Here is a 20,334-nt window from a genome sequence, read left to right on the forward strand (position 1 = left end):
ACTGTTTTGGGAGGCGTTCAGTGGTGACAGACTGACAGCACTTCCACCCTTCAGGGTGCTTTGCCAAGCAGTGCCCTCTCTCCCTCATGGTATTTTTGTCCAGTGACAGTTGGCTGGATGAGTGACACATGTCCTTTCCACATTGTCCACAGTTCTGCACCCATGCCCACTCAGAGAGACATTTTACATCTTAAACTGCAGAAGTGGTGACATGATCATTAGCTTGCTTAGTTTGCTTGACCTGCATCCCAAGGAACAACTGTCCTGGTGTACATGCAAGAAAGTAGCTTTCTACAGATAACACCAACTTGCCCTAGTTCCCAGTGTGCCTAAGGGAAAGCCAGTGTCCTTCAAGGAAACGTGTATCTGGACTTTCCAGCCCAGTCCAGGCCTGCTCTCATTGTTCCTTAGCTTGGCTACGGTTTTGGGAACAGAAAGTGGCCCTTCAGAGACATGGTGTTCTATTGTCCTCCTTTTTTACCTTGTCCACCTTTCAAGATGCATTATCTACCCCATCATTATACCTACACGTATAGCTACATGATGGTGAATAATTTCAGGTTTATACAGTCTACTCTTTTAGGTTTTTTTTTTTTTTTTTTTTTTTTTTTTTGGGTTTTTATTTTTTTTTTATTTTTTTTTATTTATTTTTTTATTTTTTTACATTTACATAGGGTAATGATGTTTATTTTATTTTTCCCCTCCCCCCCATCTTTTAGGGTTTGATGGAAACATTTTTATATCTTTTACAAAGAAGGAAGCTTTTTTTTTTTTTTTTTGTATCTCACAAGGAAACCATTCCAGATTATGAAATATTTAAACATAATGCCTCCAAGTTATATCCTTGGTGCTCAGTGTTTCCTGTCTTTATAAGAATAATTTCTTCCCAGCACTTTGGAGGGGAAAAAAAAATTCTTTAAAAAATACTAACCGGCATTACCCTATGTAAATTTATGATTACACAAATGGTATGCCTTTACGCCATGTACAAACAGAGAAACAACATGTATCCCATTTGTTTACAATAAAAAAAAAAAAAAATACTAACCGGCACATGCCTGTAATCCCAGGGGTTCAGGAGGCTGAGGCAGGAGGAACACAAGTTCAAAGTCAACCCCCAAGGTCCTAAGTAACTCAGTAAGACCCTGTTTCTAATAAAATACAAAAAGGGATGCCCCTGGGTTCAATTCCAGTGGCAAAAAAAAAAAAAAAATCCTGCGGACACATTCCTATAGTTCTCGCTACTCAGGAGGCTGGGGTGGGAGGATCCTTTGAATTCACAAGTAGGAGCCCTCCCTGGGCAACATAGTGAGAGATCCCATCTCAAAAAAATAAAACAAAAATCTTTCTATTGGGTAGTGGGAATTATTGTTTATTTGTAATCACAAAATTGTGATTATGTAGTGTTCTTGTTTTTTAGAGATAAATACTAAAGTATGTAGGGATTAAATGTCCTGATTACTATAATTTTCTTTATAATTTTTTTATCATAAGACTAATAGGAGAGGTGAAATGGAAACTACTGTTACATTCAACTAATATTTTTGTATTCATTATACTATTCCTCCATACTGTATGTTGGTAATTTCCACGAAGAAAAAAAAAATAACTGGGCACAGTGGCACACACCTGTAATCCCAGCAGCTCAGGAGGTGAGGCAGGAGGATCTCAAGTTCAAAGCCAGCCTCAGCAATAGTGAAGCTCTAAGAAACTCAGTGATACCGTCTCTAAATAAAATACGAAATAGGGCTGGGGATGTGACTCAGAGGTTGAGTGCCCCTGAGTTCAATCCCCAGTACAGAGAGAGAGAGAGAGAGAGAGAGAGAGGGAGAGAGAGAGATTATACTTTTAAATAAAAATGAATGAGAATTATGGAATCTGTGATTCATAGTAATAGAATGTTGTATTGCACAACTGTATTGCATAGTGAAGTTTTTTGTTTGTTTGTTTGTTAGTAATCTGGTACATTTTAACTGCTAAACTGATATTCCTAAAGTTGAAATCAAAATTTCAGGTGATAGGGGCTGTGATTGTAGCTCAGTGGTGGAGCACTTACCTAGCGTGTGTGAGGCACTGGGTTCGACCCTCAGCACCTCAGCACCGCATATAAAATAGAATAAAAATAAAGATCCATCAACAACTGAAAAGAAATATTTTAAAATTAAGACTTATCTCTTTATTAAAAATATTTTCTTAGATGTTGATGGACCTTTGCCTACAGCCATACCATCCTGAACACGCCTGATCTCATCTGATCTCGGAAGATATTGATGGACCTTTATTTTATTCATTTATTTATACGTGGTGCTGAGAATTGAACCCAGTGCCTTATACATGCCATTGAGCCACAGCCCCAGCCCCCAAGGCTTAAACCCTTTAAAATTTTTTTTTTTTCAGATGATAAAACTTGTTTAGAAATGTAAAACTCAGACTCCAGTTATTTTTATTTTTATCACACACAGAAACTTAACACAACTCCCCCCACCAAAGATTTAGTGTCTTTGAATTGTGGGCACTTAATAATAATTTTTTCTTTTCTTTTTTGTGGTGCTGGGGACCCAACCTACAGTCTTACAAATGCTAGGCAAGCCCTCTGCTACTGAGCTACGTCCACAGCCTCTTAAATTTTTTTATACATAGTCTTAAATCTGATCAAAACTCAGAAATGTATATAAATACTATGAAAAAAACCCTTATGCCTGATACTGATTTTTCTTGTTTGGGGTAAGATAGAACTTAATTCTGTCTTTTTTTTTTTTTATTTTTATTTATTTACACTTTTGTACTGGAAATTGAATCCAGTTTTATTTTGTACATGCTAAACACATACTCCACCAATGTTCTAAACCCCCAGCCCCTAGGCATTCCTATTAAAGGCTCTGAGGAACCCAGATATGCTTGTCCAGGGTGTGGGTAATGTGAAACAAGATTATTTATGTCAGAAGATGGAAATGAAGATTCAAATTTGAGACAAAGCTATAGTACAATTTTTTTTTTTTTTTTTTTTGTACTGGGGATTGAACTCAGGGGCACTCAACCACTGAGCCACATCCCTGGCTCTATTTCGTATTTTATTTAGAGACAGGGTCTCGCTGAGTTACTTAACACCTTGCTGTTGCTGAAGCTGGATTGAACTCCTGAGCCTCCTGCCTCAGGCCCCTGAGCTGCTGGAATTACAGGCATACACCATTGCACCTGGCTTCTTTTAATTAAAACATTAAATCTTGAATTTATGTCATATTTATTTTTCGTATCGTGATCTAACTTACTTTTTTCCGTCATTCAGTCATCCTAGCATTCTTTGATTTGAAAGGATGTTTTTATCACATATTTATTTTCTAAGATTGTTTTGTCTTTTTAATTCTATTCTTTTGTTAAGTTTCTTTATTCTATTTTATGTACTTTTATTAATTAGAACCACGAAGTTTTTGTTTTTTGTTTTTTTTCCTGATTTTCTTTTCCAAAAACTGTCCTGGCTACACTTGTGTTTTTATTTTTACAGATGAACTTTGTTTTACAGATGAACTTTGGAATCAAGTTCAAAAGAGTGAGTGAGAGAGAGAGAGAGAGAGAGAGAGAGAGAGAGAGAAATCCAAACCCAAACAACAACAAAAAACTATGTTGGGATTGTTGTCTGGTATCATTTTTGCTTTAATGAAATACTGGGTTAATCTGACAAGATGATGAAGACTCTGGAAGAAGGCTTCTATTTATAAAGATAAGAACTGAATTTATGACAGTTAGGGAAAGCAGTATGGAGATTCCTCAGAAAACTTTGAATGGAACCACCATTTGACCCAGTTAACCCACTCCTTGGTTTATACCCAAAGGACTTAAACTCAACATACTATAGTGATGCAGCCACATCAATGTTTATAGCAACTCAGTTCATAATAGCAAGACTATGGAACCAACCTAGATGCCCTTCAACAGATGAATGGATAAAGAAAATATGGTATATACACAATAGAATATTACTCAGCTTTAAGGAAGAATGAAATTCTGGCATTTGCAGGTAAATGGATGGAGTTAGAGAATATCATGCAAAGTGAAATAAGTCAAAACCTCAAAACCAAAGGCTGTTTTTCTCAGATATGTGGATATGTTTTCTCAGATATGCGGATGCTAATTCACAATAAGGGGGTGAGGATAGGGAAGTATAGAATTACTTATATTAGGTAGAGGGGCGTGAAGGGAAGGAAAGAGGTATGGGGGAAGGAATGATAGTAGAGTGAAACATTATTACCTCATGTACATATATGACTGTGTGACCCATGTGATCCTGCAATATGTATAATCAGAAAGATGATAGATTACACTCTATGTATGATCTATCACAATGTATAAATGCATTCTACTGTCATGTACAACTATTTAGAACAAATAAAATAAATTTAAAAAAGAATTGAATTTACATTAAGCTGCCATGAAAGACCTCTAAAATAATTGTATCTAAAACTTATTTTGTTCCTTTCTCCTAAATTTGAGTACGAGTTTTCCACTTACTATGTATCATTAGGCAACCAGTTAATTTCAATGAGTTTTGATTCCCTCCAACTTGTCCAATGGAAAAAATTGGTTGTGTTGAGCTGTGAGAAGGAAACACACTACTTTTTTTCCCCCTGTACTTTAAGGGATTGATCCTAGGAACACTTTTAACGCTGATCTATATCCCCAGCCCTTTTTATATTTTTATTTTGAGACAGGGTCTTGCTAAATTGCCCAGGCTGGCCTCTGACTTGAGATCCTTGTGTCTTAGTCTCCTAAGTAGCTGGGATTACAGGTGTAGACTACCAGACCTAGCCAAAAAGACATATTCTTAATGAATGCTTTTAAGAATAGAAGAGTTGCTTCACTGAATAGGAATTAACCATATATAAATATTTTTAAACAGAGGTTATGTAATGAGTGTTCAATAGGTATTATTAGTGTCTATGTACCAAATCCTGTGTTTACAGAGCTAAAATAAGCAGAAGAGTGATTTAGAACGCTATAATGGAAATGAAAAATGTTTAAAAAAAATCAGACCAGCACATAATTCCTTACTCATGATTTTCAAATATATTTGAACCCTTGATTTTTGAGTCTGTAAAAGAAAATCAGAAAATCTACTTTGCAATATTTGTGAGGCTAAATTTATGTGAAATGCCTAATGAATTCTTGGCACATGAATTCATTAGGCATTGAATACCTCTTAGTTACCTTTGTTTCCCCCTTCCTTTCTCTATCACTTTTAAGACTTCATTATTTGAGGGAGCAAAAAATGATACACTACTTAAAGATTTTATTTGTGAATTAAATTATTTTATCAAGTGTAGTATAATAGTAACAGAGCCCAATAATATTCTTTGTGCCATTATTATTATTATTATTATTATTATTATTATTTTTTTTTTTGGTACTGGGGATCGAACTCAGGGCCTTGTGCTTACAAGGTAAGCACTCTACCAGCTGAGCTATCTCCCCAGCCCTTGTGCCATTATTATTGAAAACAATGATCAAAACATACAGAGAATAAATGTAAATGGGAAGGTTTTTATTGCCCAGACTAGCTTGGAACTTATGACTCTCCTGCCTCAGCTACCTGAGTAGCTGGGATTACAGATGTCTCCACCAAACCTGGTGAAAATGATTACTTAACCAGAAGTATGAGAAAAGCATGAATTTTAAAATCACATACAGAAGTTATGACTTTTAAAAGTAAGTTGTGCTTCTCTTACAAGAGACTTGGGGCTAAAACATTGAAATAAATTCCAGAGATTATTTCAAGATAGATTGTAATTTTGCACCCTCATAAGTGATACATTAAATATGTAAAAGAACTTCTTTCTTAGGGTTTGTGAAATATGACTTCATGTCTCAGAATACATGAGTTCGCTTATTTTTGCTTATTTGGAGAATTTCACATGAGGTGTGTAGTACTGTTAAAATTGCCACTCTCTAATGACTTAAATATGCTATTTTACCATACCAGTTCATCTGAAAACTTGTAAAAATGAACAGATTTCAATTACCTTCATTAACTCAATCAAGTGGTGAATAATTAGTGGAGGATTTCTATGAGGTGCACAGTCTCATCCTTGATCCTAATAACTATATGCTGTTTTATAGATTTTGTGGTTGTTTTCCATTTTGTCTAACCAATCTTCGTGGCCAAAAAAGTTTATATCTATGTCCTTGAATCTTCAAATTCTTGTGAGAAGAACACTTTTCTACCCAGCTACCCAAAAATTGGAGTCATAGATCTTCACAGGGGTAGATAGACAATTTCATGAGGACCACCTGGGAACTTGTTAGAAATGTAAGTTGGGCAGACCAAAAGAATTTGAAACTCTGGTAATGGGAGTAGTAATCTTGTTTAACAAGACTTCCAGGTGATTCCAATTCTTATTGAATTTTAGGAACTTTTGATCTGCATTAACCCTTTAATTTTTAGATAAGGAATCAAAGATTCTAGGAGATTGTCACAAATTAATTAGAGAAAGTGCTGGAATCTTCCCTTGCTAATCCCTAGCAGGATGAATCATCTTACAGGGAAATCTGTTTATTGGGCTAATTGCTCAGCAGTATTTGAAAGAATGTGAGGTGGGAAAAAGTATTGTGGGGGAAGTGTCTATCTACATTTAACTTACCCTATGGGCTTCTTTAAAGTTCAAGAACAGTGTTTTTTTTTTTTTTTGTTTGTTTGTTTTGTTTTTTGAATGCCTTTGTTTATTTTTATGTGGTGCTGAGGATCAAACCCAGTGCCTCATGCATGCTAGGCAAGCACTCTGCCATTGAGCTATAGCCCCAGCCCTGAAGAGCAGTTTTTTGACCTATTGCTGTTTAGGAGTTTGCTTGATCTAATATTTGTTTTATCCATTTGATTATTGAATGTGTGCCTTATTCCCTGAAGCAAGTTTATGCGCCATTCATGCCTCATGACTAGTCTTGATCAAATGGATCTCTTGAATGTGATTGTGATGCTGCAGCTTTGATTTTTTTTTTTTTTTTTTTTTTTTGGGGTGTGTGTGTATGCTGGGGATGGATTGAACCCAGAGCCTTAGGCAAGCTAAGCACAAGCTCCACCACTGAGCTACACACACCCAAATCCCAGATTTCATTTTTAACAAGCTCCTCATACTTAAGTCAGAGAACACACACTAACTTAGATGTTTCAAGTGGTTAAGAAAAAAACTTGTTGGACTAGATCAACTTTTTTTTTTTTTTGGTACCAGTGATTGAACTCAGGGGCACTTGACCACTGAGCCACATCCTCAGCCCTTATTTTGTATTTTATTTAGAAACAATCTCACTGAGTTTCTAAGCACCTCACTGTTGCTGAGGCTGGCTTTGACCTCATGATCCTCCTGTCTCGGCCTCCCCAGTTGTTGGGATTACAGGCCTGTGCCACTGAGCCTGGCCAACATTTTAAAATATCCTTTATGGTTCCACAATCAGGTCAAACATTTTGCTAACATACATATCATGTAGAACAACATTCGGATTTACTCCAGAAATTTGTAATGGCACAGTACTAAAATGATTTTTTTGGGGAAAGTATAATATAGTTCTTCATCATCTGAAAAGAGAGTGAAAGAAAATTCATTGTAGGAAGGTCAAGAGATCACCAGAGCAAGAGGTTGAGACAACAGATCCTGTTTTAAATCACATGTCTAAGATGGTACAGCCCTGAGCTCTCCACAGTACAAGTAAAGGCCATAGCTTCATATCTTAGCAGTTTTCAGGAGTTTTAGTTTTTCAAGGTTACACTGTGTGGGAAGTAGCCAGATTAAGAAAAAAAAATGTAGTATCTGGAGAATAAAAAGAGATAATACCGTTACAGAATTAGAATCATCTACCCTACCTTGACTTAATGTTTTTAATGTACTTAAACGTTTTTCAAGGTGTTTTTCTTTTATCCATATGAAATTTACTGATTCCACGACAGAGTGAGGTTGACAGAACCAGAGAAATGACAGTAAAGGTTGTCAGTGAGAAAAGGCACCCAGAGAGGGCAAGCACAAAAAGGCCAGGCCTAGAGGACAGGCGACCTGGCAGGGGAAGAGCTTTTGGGGTAAATAAGTGCAGGTGCGGGGGTAGTGTTTGGGATTGGGAGACTGCAATTTACTCTGTAACAAAGGGGATGAGGTCCAGATGAATGGAAAAATAGGTGGCACTTAAAGCTTCATGGAAGTTTAGTAAGCTTTCTGCTTGTTCTCATGAGGCATGATCCTTCACAGAGGATGGACTCCAGGAGGCTTTCCTGCCGCCTCCAGTCAGGAACGCAGAGAGGCCTGGAGGGGTCGCTCAGGGCGATGACCTCCTCTGGGGTTCGGACCCGGGGTGAGGAGCGCGCAGGCGGAGAGCCAGAGGAGAAGGAAGGCGCGTTCCCGCCTAGGTAACAAAGGCCGCCGGGGAACTTCCCGAGCGGGGCCGAAGGGTTAACCGTGCGCCCAGCTCCCGCGCGCATCCCGGCCCCCGCCCCGTCGTCGCTAGGAGACGCCGGAAGTGGGGGAGGGGCGGGCGGCGCGGGCGAGGGTGGGAATCTTTTTCGGGCGCTCTGGGGCGGAGGGAGGGGAGCGCGCGTGCGCGCGCCCGTCCGTCCGTCGCCGCGGTGACCGTCCTCACAGTCCGTCGGCTCGCGCCCCGCCTCCGTCCCGCCGCCCCCTCCCCTGTCGCGCGCTGGGGGTGTTTCTCGCTCCTCCCGAGGTACCGCCGCGGTTGCCGCTGCTCCTCCTCTCCCAGTCTTGGGTTTCCCTGGCGCTGCCGCCGCAGCTACCTCTGCGGGCTGTATGAGGAGGAGGAGGAGGAGGATGTGAAGATGGCGGAGCTGCAGATGCTGCTGGAAGAGGAAATCCCGGGGGGCCGCCGGGCCCTCTTCGACAGTTACACGAATCTGGAACGGGTGGCCGACTACTGCGAGAACAACTACATCCAGGTGCGGTGCATTCTCCGGCTGGGGCGCGTCGGGGCTAGGGATGGCGAGGGGCGCGTGGGGGACCCGTGAGCCGGGGAGGGCGCGCGGGGCCGAGGCGGCCGCGGGAACTCGGCTGGACTGAGCCGGGTGGGGGGCAGGGAGCAGGGTCAGGACTGCGGCTGCCGAAGGGGTGAGAAGGCTCTGGCTGGAGGAAATCGTATCTTTAAAACGTTTTTAAAAATCTGTGCGCCCGTCCTCGGTGCAGTGTGTCGCGTCCCGCCTCTTCGCTTCTTCTGCCCTCGGCTGCCCCCGCACTCCTGGCCTGTCAGTGTTCGGGGTGGCGGAGGAGGCGGAGAGTGGCATTTTCTATCTAACGGAATCCTACTCAGATCGCTGGGGGGGGGGGGGGGGGGGGGGGCGGGGGTGTGTGTGTGTGTGTGTGTGTGTGTGTGTGAGATTTGCTCCCCCGCCCCCAATTCTGGAGGATTTTTAAGGGGCTGTTACTGCAAAGTGAAGTGCCTAATTTTTCTGTTCTTGGGAATGCTTAAAAAAAAAAAAAAAAAAAAAAAAAACCTTTACTTTTTTTTTTTTTTTTTTTTTGGAAGGTGCTAAAGGGTTTGCGGTAGAAGAGCAATTATCTCTTGTTGGAAGTAAATTCCATTTTTCTCCCTATGGAGAAAGGGAAGCTACATAACGAGCTGTCCCTTCTCCCGTCCCGTTAGAATAGATAATTTTCCTGTGGGGAAAAAGAACTGTGACTTTTTTTTTTTTTTTAAGGGAGAATTAGAAAAACGAACCTCATGGTTTAATCCTCCCCCCCACCCAGTAATGGTTGGTTTGGCACCGCGAGTCAGCAGTAGCATCTCGTGTGTGTGTGTGTGTGTGTGTGTGTGTGTGTGTGTGTAGGCGGAGGATATTGGTGAGATGAGATCCAGCTGGTCCAGGATGAAGCAAAAAGATTTTGTGGATTTAAAAAAAATCCTTCTTTAAAAATTATTTGAAAGAATAGCAGTTGAAAACGCAGTTTGGCAAATCTTTTGTTTTCCTTATGGCTTATTCTGACTTACAGATTCTGCTTCCATTTTTTTCTTTCCCATTTAAATTCTCTACGGATTAAGGTGGAAATGGAAGCAGTATGTTAAACTGTTTCTTCATAGTCCACCCCCATGCTCTATTTCTCATCTTTCTAACATCCTCTATATTGAAAACTATATTGAAAACATTCTTAAATCTTAGTATAAATAGAAAAAAATAGGTGTTACAAGTTTATAGGTTCATAGATTTTGTGAGGATCACATGGTTAATCAAGGATGGTGTTAATGAGATTTTACTTAATTAGACATGTATGGAACTCTGTATTATATTGTAGGGAATATTTGTATTCTAGAATGAAATAGACATAATCCAAACCTTTTCCCTCCAAAGAGGAAGTTGAAAGTATGTCCAGTAGGAAAAGAATGTCTTGGGTCAAAGCCTCATACAAAAAAAAAAAAAAAAAAAAAAGTCCATATTTGTAGGATATTTTGCTGATTCTGAGTGGTGTAGGAAAGATTCAAAGGTTCATTTGCTCAGTTTTTCACTAAATATAGTTGAAAGTCTTTTATGTCCCAGAACTGTCAAGGATTGATGGTACACATCTAGTGTCTTCAGGGTTTCATAGTGTAGTTAGTAGGAGAGGCTGATCTGTGAGCAGATTAATACTGTATATAGTCAGCCCTCCCCCTCAGAGGGTTGGTGAATTCAATCAACTGGGATGGAAAATACTTGAAGAAAGAATTGTCTGGGGCTGGGGAGATAGCTCAGTCGGTAGAGTGCTTGCCTTATAAGCACAAGGCCCTGGGTTCGATCCCCAGCACCCCAAAAAAAAAAAAAAAAAAAAAAGAATTGTCTGTAGTAAACAAGTAAGGACTTCTTATCATTATTCCGTAAGTGATACAGTATCAACTATTCACATGACATTTACACTGTATTAGATAAGTAATCTAGAGTGATGTAAAGTATATGGGAGAATGTGTGGTAGGTCACTTGTAAATATTATGCTATTTTATATAAGGAACTTGAGCTTCCAAAGATTTTGGTATTTGTTGGTGGGGTGTGGATCCTAGAACCAATCTGTGGTGCAATCTGAGGGTCAAGACAGGTATGGTCACTTTAAACTCTGCAGTGGACTGTGGTGGGAAGAAAGACTGGAGGCAGCTGTCCTCATCGTGTCCTCAGGGAATTCATGGTTTCTGGGTGAGGGAAAACCCCAAGGACTGAAGTGCTTAATTCCATTGCCTTATGCTGCTTATTATGGGAAAAAGTTGTATGTTGAAGAAAAATTGGGGGTGGAAGAGTGATTGGATTGCATTTGTTGCCAATAAATAATAATAATAAAAAAAGAAACATCTGTCTGCCTTCAAGATGAATTTTATTATAATCGGGAGGTATAGTTCATCTTAGATTACAGTGGCTAAATAAAGGTGAAAATACTTGGATTAATAAAGCTGAGATGCTAAAGGGATCAGCAGTTGCCTTTCTGGTATTTTATGCATTTATACATTTATTTTCCCCTCAAAAAGAAGACTATTACTGCCACCCAGTTTCTAGTTTAGCAATGAGAGTCAAAATGTAGTGTGTTATCTATTTTGGTACTGGGGATTGAACCCAGGCCTTTGCACATACTTTGCCTGTACTCTACCAGTGAGCTATATACCTAGCCCAATACGTGTTGGCATTTTAAAATTTAAAGTGTAAGTATTGATTTAATAGAATATTGTTTAGATTTTAAATTATCTTATTTCTTCAGTTTAGCATCTGAAAATAGATTTAATTTTTTTTTTTTTTTTTTGAGGTACTGGAGATTGAACTCAGGGACACTCTGCCACTGAACTGCATCCTCAGCATGTGTGTGTATATGTATGTATATGCCTTAGCCTCCTGAGATGCTGCTGAGATTAGAGGCATGGACCACCATGCCTGGCTAGATTTTATACTTTCCTTTCTTAGATTGTCATCTGTTTTAGATAGAATCCAGGGGGTATATTTTTTTGTCCTCTCTCAGGATGATAACTCTTAAATAATTTGTAGTAAAATTTATAAATAATAGAACATGGTAACAGTGGATTTGTGCTGATTCAGCTGTTCATTTGGCTGACTTGTGATTGAAGAACTGGCGAGCAGGGGTTTTGGTGCTGTCTGTCATCCTGCAATAGATGATGTTTAGTTGACTAGGATCAGGGATCAAATGGTATATATAGCTTTATTATGGTCTGAAGCCAGTAGTCTTAGTCACTAGCTTGGTTAAACTGAATCAACACTCATTTTATTGCATTGAATGTGTTTTTTGCCTATAAAGCAGAAAAAAGAGAAATTTCATGATCATATGTAATGAACTTTTTTTTTTAGTACCAAGGATTGAATCCATGGGTATTTAACCACTGAACCACATACCCATCCCTTTTTATTTTTTATTTTGAGACAGAGTCTTGCTGAGTTGCTGAGGCTGGTTTTGAACTTGCAGTTTACCTGCAAGTTCAGGTGTGGTAATGCATGCCTATAATCCCATCTACTTCAGAGGCCGAGGCAGGAGGGAGACCAGTTTGAGCAATTTAGTGAAACCCTGTCTTATAATAAAATAAAAAGACTGGGGGGGGGGTTAGGGATGTAGCTTAGTGGTAGAGTGCTTGCTTAACATGTCCAAGGCCCTTTATTCAGTCCCTAGTACTACCAAGAAAATATTTAAATTTTTTATTCAATAACAATCATTAGAGTATATGCTCACTGTTGAAAAATTAATAGAAAACACAAATAGATATTAAGGAAGAAATTAAAAATTGCCCAAATCATCTTGAATATATATTTGGTATTTAAGCTTTAATATCCCTGGCCCTTTTAAAATTTTTATTTTCAGTCAGGGTCTCCTTAAATTGTTCAGGATGGCCTAGAGTTGACATTCTCTTGCCTTATCTTCCCAAGTAGCTGGGATTATAGGTATGCCTGATCTTTTTTACAGGTGTGCTTTATCTTTTTGTTGAAAACAAGTATGTGTCCTTTTTTTGTTTGTTTTTACAGAAATGAGTTCATCTTCTACATTTGAAAATAAACTTTTTTTTTTAAAGAAACTTTTAATAATGCTAGGCTTTTTATTTTTTTATTTTTTTAATGAATGTCATAGGGTATATAGGAATGAGGTTGTATTGTTTATGGGTTGGATTTGGTTTGTTCTCACAAATGGAGGAATCTTGAAAATACCCAGGAATGAGGAAGAAAGAAGTCAATTTGATAGGAGAAATTTGAGGACTGATATTTACACCCTTCCCTGTGATTTTTGTCTTTTACCACAGAGAGTAAACTGAGTAAGTGGACACCAGAATGTATTAGGGGAGAACAAATTCCCCTAGGTTGAGGTGATTTAGCTCATGCAGTATTAATCAAGGTTTATCATCCTCTAGGAAACTAGTCCTTACACCCCAGCAGAAACACTGGGTGAATGGGTTTTCCGTGACAAGACAGTTATTATCAAGACCTTTGAGAAGATTGCAGAAACAGGCTGTTACATTCTTGAGCCCCTTGCTTGTTTTAAAGTTTTGCCATTTGTGCACTTCTTAAGGCCTTTTTTTCTTCCATATTTTTTGTTGATGCATTATAGTTGTACATAGTGGTGGGATTTGTTTTTATATACTTATATATGCACTTGATATAATAATATAATTTAGCCAGTGTCATTCCCCTAGTATTTTCCTTTTTCCTTCTCTTCTCCCCTCCCCCCCTTTCCTTTCCACTGCTCTACTTCCATTTTCATGAGCTCCCCTAGCCCCGCCCCCCACCTTTCTTTTCCTTTTGCCTCTCTAGCATACATATATGAGAGAAATCCTTATGTCTTCTTGTTCGAGGTACTTAAGTGGCCTCAGAAGTTTTACTGATTCAGGGACTTTTACCTCATTTTGTCCTTCCTTGAAGAGTTGCTTGGTACAAACTTGCTTCTGTACCCAACAGTTCATAAACTTTGCATTTACTTTTTCTTTTTGTGGTGTTATGATTAATGTGTGACTGTCTGATAAAGCAGCATTATTCAGGGTCTTCTTTTCTCCTCCAGAGAATAATTTATAAACAAAATTGATTGGCTTCTGTATAGGATGTGTAGTGCAGATATTTTTGAGCATGAAGTCTTTTGGTCTTCTTATTCTTTTAAAATGTAGGAAATTTGACTGTATTACTGATGTGGTCCTACAATATATACAATTAGAAAAATGAGAAATTATACTTCATGTATGTATGATCTATCAATGCATACATGCATTCTGTCATGTACAACTAATTGGAACAAATAAATAAAAAAAACAGGAAATTTATTAGTATGTGATGGCGGTGAGTAACTGTAATATTTTGATGGATGAGTGGAAATATCCTGAAAATTAGGCTTTATGACTGATTTTTTTTTTTTTTTTTTGGGACTGGGTTAGTAGATTGAATTCATGAAGTAGCATGTGGGACAACACATTCTGTTTCAAACTTTTATTTGTGTTATTTTCTTCCATATATAAAGTTTCTAGATGGTGGTGTCATACCCTGAATACTTTTATATCCTTCCATTAAGCTGCATAACATTGTTCTTAGACACTCATTAAGTAGTTGCTCAATATCAGAAATGCTAAATATATTAAAGTCTATGTACTGATTATTTATGGATGGAACAGAATTATCTATAAATTGGTCTTGCAAGTTTTTATGTAAGATATTTTGAGTTAATTTATATTCCATAAGTTTACTTAGAATGTAGACATTATTTTGCAAGAAAAATGGTTCTAATTTTTATTTTTAAGCAAATGTACTTTGAGGAAGAAAATTTGGGTGAACAACTTTACCTTGAATCATTTACAACATTTTTTTTTTTTTTTTTTTTTTTGGTGGTACTGGGGTTTGAACCCGGGGACTTGTGGATAATACGCAAGTGCCCTGCTACTGAACTTCATTCCCTGCTCCTCTCATTTGAATTTTAAGGTCAGATTTATTGAGGTTTAATACACATATAGTACAATTTGTCCTTATTAGGTATAAAGGTCTGTAAACTTTGATAAACTTATACAGTCATTTAACCACCACATACGAAAGTTTCTTTGTGCCTTTTGTAGTCAATCTCTTCTGTTTACTCTCAGCCTTTGGTAAACACTGTGTTTTTTGTCCCTGTAGTTTCTGCTGTTTTCGGAATGCCATCTAAATGGAATTATAAAGTATGTTTGACATCTTTTACTTAACATAATGCATTTAAAAATGCATATCATGATTTCAAACTATATTACAAAGCTGTAGTAATCCAAACAGTATGCTCCTGGCATAAAAACAGACATAGAAACCAGGAGTGGTGGTGCACTCCTGTAATCCTTGCTCGTTGGGAGACTGAGGCAGGAGGATCATGAGTTCAAGGTCACCCTGGGGAACTTAGTGAAACCCCATCTAAACAAAACAAAATAAAACAAAAACAACACTAAAACACCAGACATTGACCAGTGGAATAGAATGGAGAACCCAGAAAAACACCCACATGTGTGGAGTGAACTAATTTTTGATATACAATGGAGAATGGACAATGGGGAAAGGATAGTTTCTTCAATAAGTGATGTTGGGAAAACTATGTCCACATACAAAATAATGCAATTGAACTCTTATACCAAACACAAAAAATAACTTTGAAGTGATTAAAGCCTTCTTTAAATGTAAGAACTGAAATTGTAAAACTCTTAGAAGAAAATAGAAAAGCTCCAACATTAGTCTTGACAACATTTTTTTGGATGACACCAAAAGCACAGGTAACAGAAGCAAGAATAAACAAGAACAGCTACCTCAAACTAGGAAACTTACAAAATGCTAGAAAATATTTGAACCCCCTTGTTAAGGGGTTGGTTTGTATTCATATTATATAAAGAACTCATATTATTCAATAAAAAGCAAAAACAACTTAACAGCCTAATTTTAAAATGGGAAAAGGAACCCAAATATTTTTCCAAAGAAGACATGTAAATGGAAATATGAAATGAAAAAAAAAGAAAAGGTGCTCAACATGACTAAACAGGGAAATGTACATTGAAACTGTAATGAGATACCAACTCATACCTCTTAGGTTGGTGATCAGAAAGATGAGGTAAATGTCGGCAAGATTGGAGAACAGGGAGGGAATCCTTGTACAGGGTGGGAAAGTGAATTGGTATAGCCATTCTGGAAAGTGGTATGCAGGTTTTTCAAAAAATTAAAGACAGGATAACCATATGATTCAGCAGTCCCACTCTGGGTATTTGTGTGGTAAATGAATATTTCAAAGAGATCAGCATTATTTTCAGTAGCCAGGATATAAGTGTCCATTGATGGATGAATAAAGAAAATGTGTAAATGTGTACCAAGGAATATTATTCAGTCATGAAATAAGGGAAACCCTATGTTTGGAACAATGTCGTTGAACCTGGAGAACATTATTCTAAGGGAAATAAGCAAGACACAGAAAGACAATATTGTATGGTTTTACTTGTATGTGGAATTAAAAAAATTCAAAACTCGTAGAAGCTGAGAGTAGAATGGTGGTTGCCAGAGGCTGATTGTGGGTTATGTTGGTCAAAGGACTCAAACTTAATCATCAGATCAATTGCTCCTGGGGATCTAATATACTGCATCATGACTACAGGACTAAAATTAATATCAAATATTTTAAATTGGCTATAGGAGAGTACATCTTTTATATATATATATTTATTTTATTTATTTTTTACTTTTTGTAGATGAACACAATATTTTTTTTTTTTTTTTTTTTTTTTTTTTTGTGGTGGAGGATCGAACCCAGTTCCTCATGCGTGCTAGGCAAGCACTTTACCACTGAACTACAGTGGTAAAGAGAGAATACTTCTTAAGTATATTTCTGCCCACTGCTCAACACCAAAGGTAACTGCGAGGTGATGGATGTGTTAATAGTTGGGTTTGAACCAAGGGACTCATACATGTTAGATGTGTGCTCTGCTACTGAGTTACAGACCCCAGCCCAATATTGATATACTTTAAAATCATGTAATACACTTAAAATATATTTAATTTTTGTCATTTACATCTTAATAAAGCTAACAAAATAGTCCCACACTGCCTGCAAGCCACAAATGATCTGGCTTCTAGCCTTGATCTCATCTTCTGCTATACTACTTACTACCACTATTACTTCTTTTTTCCCTTTGGTACTGGGAATTGAACCCAGAGGTGCTTTACTACCAAGCCATATCCCCATACCTTTTTATTTTTTATTTTGAGACAGGGTTCTGCTAAATTGTTGAGGTTAGCCTTGAACTTGCCAACCTCCTGCCTTAGCCTCCTTTGCTGGGATTACAGGCATGTGCCACTGTGTTCAGAATCCTGTGCTGTTATTACTTTACCCTCCTTTGTTCAGCTATTCCAACCACTTTGGCTTCCTGTTTTTGACCATACCAGACACTTCTACCTTAGGTCCTTTTTATTTTGCATTTGCCATGCCCCCTGCCAGTAGTATTGTACCCCCAGATAGTTGCATGACGTCTCCCTGGTTCTCTGTAATTATACTCTTGCTCTTTTGTCACTACCTCCCTTGCTTAGGCTTTTCCCTGTATATTTTTACTTTATGTACAGTATATCTTATTGAGGTTTCTGTTTCCCTCCTTTATCATAGGAAGGTAGGATTTTTTTTTTTTTGTCTTGTTCTTTTCCAGCATCTGAAACTGTGCCTGTCACAAAATAGGCACTCAATAAATATTTGTTAAAGTAGTTCTGTTCTAGTCAACAGTAGAAAATGTCTGAGTACTGAAGTAAATTAGTTGTGCAAATTTGTATAGTTTGTAGATTTTATGCTAGGAAAATGAAAGTTGTTGAATACATTTCATACATATTTAATGTAGATGTGATCAACAGTTATGCTAATATTTCATGCATGATTTGTGCTTTAGATTTAATTCAGCAGTCCAGTACTGTTAATTTAGTGCAGGTCTAATTCTATAGTGGATGCTTATTAAATGTTTGAGTTGTTCTATAACTTCCTGGGAAATAAGTAAGGGAGATATTCCTTATTATGGCTTAGATATGAAGTGTCCACCAAAAACTAATGTGTGAGAGAATGCAAGAATGTTCAGATGTGAAATGATTATATTGTGAGTGTTGTAACCTAATCAGTTGATTAATGCTTGGATATGGATTAACAGATTAGTAAATGTATACTGGTAGGTAAGGTTTGGCTAGAGGAGGTAGGTCTCTGGGGACTTGCCTTTGGGGTTTATATTTTGTCCCCGGTGAGCTGAGCTATCTGCTTCCCAGTTTTCATGTCCTTAGTCGCTTCCTCTATCATGCCCTTCCATCTTGATATTCTGCGTCTTCATGAGCCCAGAGCTATGGAGTTGGCTTACCATGGACTGAACTTCTGAAAACCATGGGCCAGAATAAACTTTTCCTCCTTTGAAATTATTCTTGTCAGGTCTTTTGGTCAAGAATGAAAAAACTGACTGAATTATTCCTATTTTAAAAAATCAAATAAGTAAACTCAAGCTAACCTCTAACTCTGCTAAACTGAAATTCTTTGAAGAGAGAATTTATTTTTATTTTTTGCTTGCTGTGTCCTCAGTGCTTAGTGTTTACTGTTCCATAATTTTTTATTGGGTAAAATGATTTTATGATTCACATCATTTATTTTATTATTTCCTCCTGTTCATTCAAAAATTTTAAGTATCTTTCTATATCGAAAAGTCATTAGTAAATTATGCATGAACTAACAGTTTAGTTTTGTTACCATTTTGATTACTATGAAGAGTCTTTGTTAAGTTTTGCATTAATGAGGTTGAACTAAATATAACCTGGGAGTATTTTTCTTTTGTTTTTCTTGTTAAGAGTTATTTGGATTTACCCACTTTCCTACTGAAGACTTTAAGTAGAGGCAGGGAGATATATTGTTAGGAACCACCAGAAACTACAAAGTACAGTTGAATAGGGGAAATCAACAAGGGATGTCACATCTTTTGCCAGGAGATAGTGCTGAAATAATGATTCCTCTTCTTCAGAATCTTCTGTTGTAAATCTAGAAGAGCAGGCTAGGGTCACAAAAAGAATTTAAATTATTTAGTGTGAGATTCAGAAACACACAAATGTGTTTACATGTGCCTGCTGAGATTTTTTGAGAAAAGAGGAAGTTTAAATTTATTGATATTCCATTTGTTTCTAGGCTTTTATCATCCATACATCCATACATATATGTTTGTAATAATACTTATGAATATATTTATAATAATACTCATGAATACTTATGAATTTTATCCATGTGTAAATAATATAATCAACACAATATAAATTTAATGTTAATTTAGTAGTTTGATATATATGTTATATACATGTAATGACAAGGCATTGTACTCCAGTGTTTTGGATTATTTTTCCTTTTGAAACGAATGATTAAAAACTGGTTCTCCAAGGTTTTTAAATGAGCTTTTAAAAGAAAAAAAAAATTTTTTTTGAGCAAAGGTTTAGGCTATGTTGCCCAGGCTGCTTTGTAGTTCCCAGGCTCAGATGATCCTCCTACCTCAGTCTCCTGAGTAGCTGAGACCACAGGTGCACGAAACCTCCCCCAGCTTTCAATCTATATATAAGAATTTTTTTTTTTTTTTTTTGTCAGGTGTGGTGATGGCTCTCTGTAGCCCCAGCTACCATGAGGCGGAGGTAGAAGGACAGCCTGGGCAACATAGTGAGATCCTGGCTCAAAAAAAAGAAAGAAAGTAGATAGAAAGTTCTCTAATTCATATTGGCTTACTATTATTTGATGTAATTTACACTTAGATTCTTCTGACCAAAAAAAAAAAAACACATATATATGTGTGTATATATGTATATATATATCAAAGTCCTCTTTGATTACCACATTTGTTTCTCTCCTTTTCCAAAAATATTACCTATTATCAATTTCTCTTTTGTTGTCAGTTAAAACCAGATTTAATTGACTTATTTTTCTCAAAATTAAAAATTATTTTTTAGTTGTCAATGGACCTTTATTTTTACTTATTTATTTATATATGGTGCTGAGGATTGAACCCAGGGCCTCACATGTGTCAGGCAAGTGCTCTACCATTGAACCACAATCCCAGCCCCTTCATTGACTTCCTTAAAAAGTTTTTTTTTTTTTTTTATTAGATAAAATTCCTTTTTTAACCATTTCAAAGTGGTTCAGAGTTGTTCAGTCATCATCAAATCTAATTCCAGAACATTTTGAAACCCTGGAAAAAAATTGTCCTCATTAAATAGTTACTCTACTACCTGAACTTCCTTATAATGAAGGATCTACTTTCTGTCTTTATAGGTTTTCTTATTCTGGATGTTTCATATAAATGGAATCACACAATACTGAACCTTTTTGTGTCTGGCTCCTTTCACTTAGTGTAATGTTTCTGTTGTAGTGTATATCCATACTCAGTTTT

At 37.2% G+C, this 20,334-nt stretch overlaps 1 protein-coding gene and 1 non-coding gene across 38 annotated transcripts in view; both read left to right on the forward strand.

Annotated features, from left to right (window-relative positions):
- Nucleotides 1-8,557: 8,557 nt before the first annotated feature.
- Nucleotides 8,558-20,334, forward strand: part of Abi2 (abl interactor 2) — a 119,447-nt gene continuing 107,670 nt past the window's right edge. For 13 of the 37 annotated variants that reach the window (XM_047543091.1, XM_047543094.1, XM_047543096.1 and 10 more), the window contains exon 1: nt 8,561-8,920. In XM_047543091.1, coding sequence (XP_047399047.1) covers nt 8,804-8,920 — 117 coding nt within the window. In that variant the 5' untranslated portion in view covers nt 8,561-8,803. Of the gene's footprint in view, nt 8,921-20,334 lie in introns of all 37 variants that reach the window. The other 24 variants (XM_047543103.1, XM_047543112.1, XM_047543113.1 and 21 more) reach the window with 5 other exon arrangements.
- Trnai-uau (transfer RNA isoleucine (anticodon UAU)) lies at nt 10,687-10,760 on the forward strand. Its single transcript has one exon. It is a non-coding gene; the product is annotated as a tRNA-Ile (tRNA).

This window comes from Sciurus carolinensis, chromosome 3 (genome assembly GCF_902686445.1).
Source record: "Sciurus carolinensis chromosome 3, mSciCar1.2, whole genome shotgun sequence".
Classification (NCBI taxonomy): Eukaryota; Metazoa; Chordata; class Mammalia; order Rodentia; family Sciuridae; genus Sciurus; species Sciurus carolinensis.